This window comes from Lepisosteus platostomus, chromosome 7, assembly GCF_059453375.1.
Source record: "Lepisosteus platostomus isolate fLepPlt1 chromosome 7, fLepPlt1.hap1, whole genome shotgun sequence".
In the NCBI taxonomy this organism is placed as follows: domain Eukaryota; kingdom Metazoa; phylum Chordata; class Actinopteri; order Semionotiformes; family Lepisosteidae; genus Lepisosteus; species Lepisosteus platostomus.
In genome coordinates, this window is record NC_142617.1 from 13,500,676 (window position 1) to 13,505,088 (window position 4,413).

Sequence of the window (4,413 nt, forward strand, 5' to 3'; positions counted from 1 at the left end):
ACAGGAAGTTCAGGGGCAGGAGCACCAAGTGATCCTTGAGTTCATCTGATAATCCGAGGCGGAACTGGTGAATTAGGGCATCATGATCCCAAGAGAGTTGAGCAGCCAGAAAACGGAATTCTGAAGCATAGTCCTGAAAAGAGCGAAATCCTTGAGTGAGGGAAGTGAGACGTGCAGCAATAAGGTGGCGAGAGTGAAATTGCCCAAAGACTGATTGTAGAGCCGTCAGAAAAAGGTGGATGTTAGCAGTCTCAGGAGCGTTTTGAGAGATGAGATGTGCGGCCCAATTCAGAGCTTGTCCAGTGAGGTAAGATACCATGAAAGCAATTTTCTCTCTATCCATGGGGAAGCAGTCTGGGCAGATGTGGAAAGCCATCCAACAAGTCAGAAAGCCCTGACACTTGGAGGAGTCCCCATCAAATTTTTCTGGGGGAGGAGGGGGTAGAAGATTAACTTGTGCTTGGAGCGGGGGCACAAGAACAGGGGCTGCAGGTTGGGGAGGCGGTGCAAGTGCAACATGGTTGACTAGTTGCTGGACTGCCGCAGTTAGCAGGCCCAGGCTCCGGGAGTGTTCTTGGAAAACAGAAAACTGATTCTGGTCCACTGGATCCATTTTAATATGGCTCACTATTCTGTCAGGAAACCAACTGGTAGAATAGGAGGATCCTTATGCGGAACCGTGAATCCCACAGAATGCACAAAAGAACAGGCACAATCCAAAAGACAAAATCCAGGGGCTTGGTAAATTAGGGAGGCAATGAGTCTGGTAAGCAGGGAAATCAGAAAGACAATCAAAAGACATAATCCAAAAGGGGTGGTCAAAAGGCAGGAGCAAAGGTTTGGTACCAGGAGATCAATCAAAAGGCTTAGAAACACACACAAGAGAATTCTGCAGGAGGCTTCTCAATAGTGAGCCTGGATTGGTGTGTGAGGGAACTTTAAATACTGAAGAAAAAGGGATGTGGTTGGATTCTTGGTCTGGGAGGACCAATTTGAGGAATCTGGTGCATGTGAGAATGTGATGGGTTCAATTAGGAATGAAATTGTGAAACAGTGGGAATGCAAAGGCGTTTGCGAGGGAGAGTGTAGGGCGTGACAATAACAAAGCAATCCAAAATAGAGAGCCCTGACTAAAATATTAATTTGAGTTTTTGAAGATAGTGGCAACCACAGGTCTGCTTCTGAAGCAAACTCTTTTGAAACACTTTGTGTGATTCACAACTGGAGTGATTGATCTCCATAAAGAACAGGTCTTTCCAAAAGACACATATTCACTCTGAGTTACAGTGCTGTACCTCTCCTCCACAGAGACCATGATACCCCAAATGTGTAACACCTGGCAGTATAAACATTTCCAGCTTGGACGTAAAAGGGGATGTTTGCTAAGCAGTATGGGGTCCAGATGCTGTGATCAAAGAAATCATAAAGTTTACCTTGGCTACCTTGGTTATTTAAGTTCTGGGTAAATCTTTAAATGTCAATCAATAGTCCAAAAAGACACCATACAGCATTAAAGGAGACTAAGACAGAGAAAAAGAGAAATGAAAAGACTACAAGGGTGAGAGAAGACACTAGAGATGAAATCTGAAGCTTTTGTGTGAGGTCACTTCTTCAAGACAACCAGAAAAATACTCAACTGGAGCTAAGTATTTGAAATTTTGCTAAAGAGAGCTTGCTATTCCGAGTTTTTAGGGAACTTGGATTTTTCTGAGTGGAAAATACATTCGTTAAAAACAGACTGTCCTGCTTGGTGGGTGCATTTTTGGAATAGAGAGATTTTGGAATTTATTTTGTAGCATCCAGGTTTGCAGACAGATTCAACTGCAGGTTGCATTTGATTTATAAGGCACCTTATCTCTTATTTTCGCCTCCGTAGGCATTATTTAAGAGTTGAATACTTGGTAGCAGTCTGAGGTTTTCTGGGTGGTCTAGAATTAGGCCTATGAAACATTTTGTACATACTGTACTGTGTACATTGAGAAACCTGTGTGTTGTATGTTTAGTTTGTGTGTGGTGTAGTGTGTACCACTGTTATTGTCAATAAATATTTGTTTAACCGATTGTGCGTGAATCATAATTCTTTTCACCAAAGCTGTGCCAAAGAACAAAGAATTCACATGCCACAAATTATATATAAATATAAATATGATAAATATTCAACATTTTTGCAACCTCCATGTGCAAAAATATGTAGGTGACACATCTTGCTTCCTGTGGTGTGGCCACAGACAAGACCAAAAAATGCTTTAGGGGAAAAAAGTGAATCCAGTGTAGATATTTGGCTCTGGCCCAGGGCTTGGAAGAACTTTGAACAGACACTTGTTGTTTGCTGTGATACCACAGAATGGAAGACAGGGCAACATCATCAAGAATAGCCACAAGACCATGAGTAGACTCATAAAACATAAGACTCTTAAACCCCCATTCATGGTAATAACATGGCTGACAAACTATAAAAACCTCTGTAATTCAGGTCACTCTGGGAAATACACCGTGTGTGTCTCCTTCAGCATTCTCTGGAAGTGGTCACTTTCATTACCATTAAACTAATCTCAAAGCTTCACTGGACTGCGCTGTGAATCCCTACATCTAAATCCACAGAAGAGTCTCGGGAATAAACCTTTAAAATGAGACACAACATATAGTATAGCATATTATATAACCATTTGTACTGTACGTCAGTGGCTTTGAGAAATTTATGGCAATGAAGTCTGTGAATATTTAGGATGTCACACAGCCATTCACCAAAACTGTAAGTATCAGTGTTACTGTATATTGTATTCTCTAACCATAAAAATATATAACATATAAACATATAAAGCATATACATTATATGGACAATGCAACTGAAATTCAAGGTGACACTTAATACTTTATTCTGATTTTATAAAAACGTAACAATTTAACACTTACTGTACATAGCTGGGTGTTGGAATTTAAAGGAATAAATGTTACAATCTTCTGTTACATTTCAAGATTTAATTAAAAAAATATAAGCACTAGTAATGAAAGACAAATGTTTAATAACTCTCAACTTTGAGACAAAATGTTAAAAATGATATTCATTATGTTGAAAGCATTTTAGGATCTACACTGTTTTAAAGTTAGTAGTCAATGCATCATAAAACTAAATACTTAATATCTTGTTCTCTGTGCAGAGAAAAGCACTGACACTTCCAGACTAATTATAATTCTAATTATTTACTGAAGTCTTCTGCTTTCTGATAAGATTCTTAATTTGCTCCATGACCTCCTCAGTTTTTAAAGTGTATATGATGGGATTCAACAGAGGAGGCAGGGTTGCTGATAAAGATGTGTTGAGGATTCTGGTGTCAGTATCCACCAGCACACTTATCCATCCAATCATATATGTTACTAAAAAAGGTATAAAAAATATAGTAACTAAGGCTAAGTGGGCTGTGCAAGTTTTAAATGCTTTCCACCTCCCTTGCACAGATGAAATCCTTGAAAGAGCAGCTATAATGCACACATATGATATACTAATCAAAAACAGTGGCACATAAATGTAGATAACAATGTAAACATTGGCTACAGTCCAGCTTGGAGTGTAGTTGCTGCAAGCCTCTTTGAACACTGGTCCATGATCACAGAAATAACTCTTAATGACAGGGACAGGCTTGCAGAATGACAAGCGTGATATATAAAACACTGCAACAACAAAAGAGATTAAAGCTAATACCCAGCAGAACCCAATTATAAAAAACATTCTGGTGTTCGTATTGATAGTGCTGCTTCTCAGAGGAAAACAAATAGACACAAGTCTTTCGTATGACATAACAACAAGGGACAGAGATTCCAAGACAGAAAAAGAATGAAAGAAGAACAATTGAGTTAAACATGTCTCATATAACACAAATTTTGAGTCAAAAAGAAATTGATGTATACATTTTGGAATAAGAGCTGTGCTAATGCTCACATCTACTACAGATAAATTAAAAACAGCTATGTACTTTGGTGTATAAAGACACTCTGAAAGCCATATAATTGACATTAGGAAGAAGTTGGCTGCCAGAGTTGTCAGGTAAATGAAAGCCAGGAATATAAAATAATATTCACTGTGTTGCAGATTCTGAAAACCTGCAATCAGAAAACCAACAGGTTTAGAAAATGTTGTGTTCCTTTCCATTGCAGACAGCTGTTGAAAGAGTGCTTCAGTTACCCCCTCTTCACTTTTTCTCCAACCTAAAATTAAAAAGACAATGAAAATGAAAGATGACAGTACTGTAGAATTAGTAATGATCCTAGAAAAACAGTACTAATCTCATCATACTGTATGTCCTACATAAACTCATTCACCAGCAGTAGTGTTGAATAAGGTTACATTTGAGAGGCACAGTGAGTTATTGGTGATCTTTGCAGTACATCTCTTCCAATTCTATTTGAAGCTATTTT

At 38.6% G+C, this 4,413-nt stretch overlaps 1 protein-coding gene across 1 annotated transcript; it reads right to left on the minus strand.

Moving 5' to 3' along the window:
* Positions 1-3,193: 3,193 nt before the first annotated feature.
* On the minus strand, positions 3,194-4,147 carry LOC148658278 (olfactory receptor 6S1-like). Its single transcript, XM_088639798.1, has one exon. It carries the CDS (start codon positions 4,145-4,147, stop codon positions 3,194-3,196), a length of 954 nt encoding a protein of 317 aa, XP_088495924.1.
* Between the last annotated feature and the right edge of the window lie 266 nt (positions 4,148-4,413).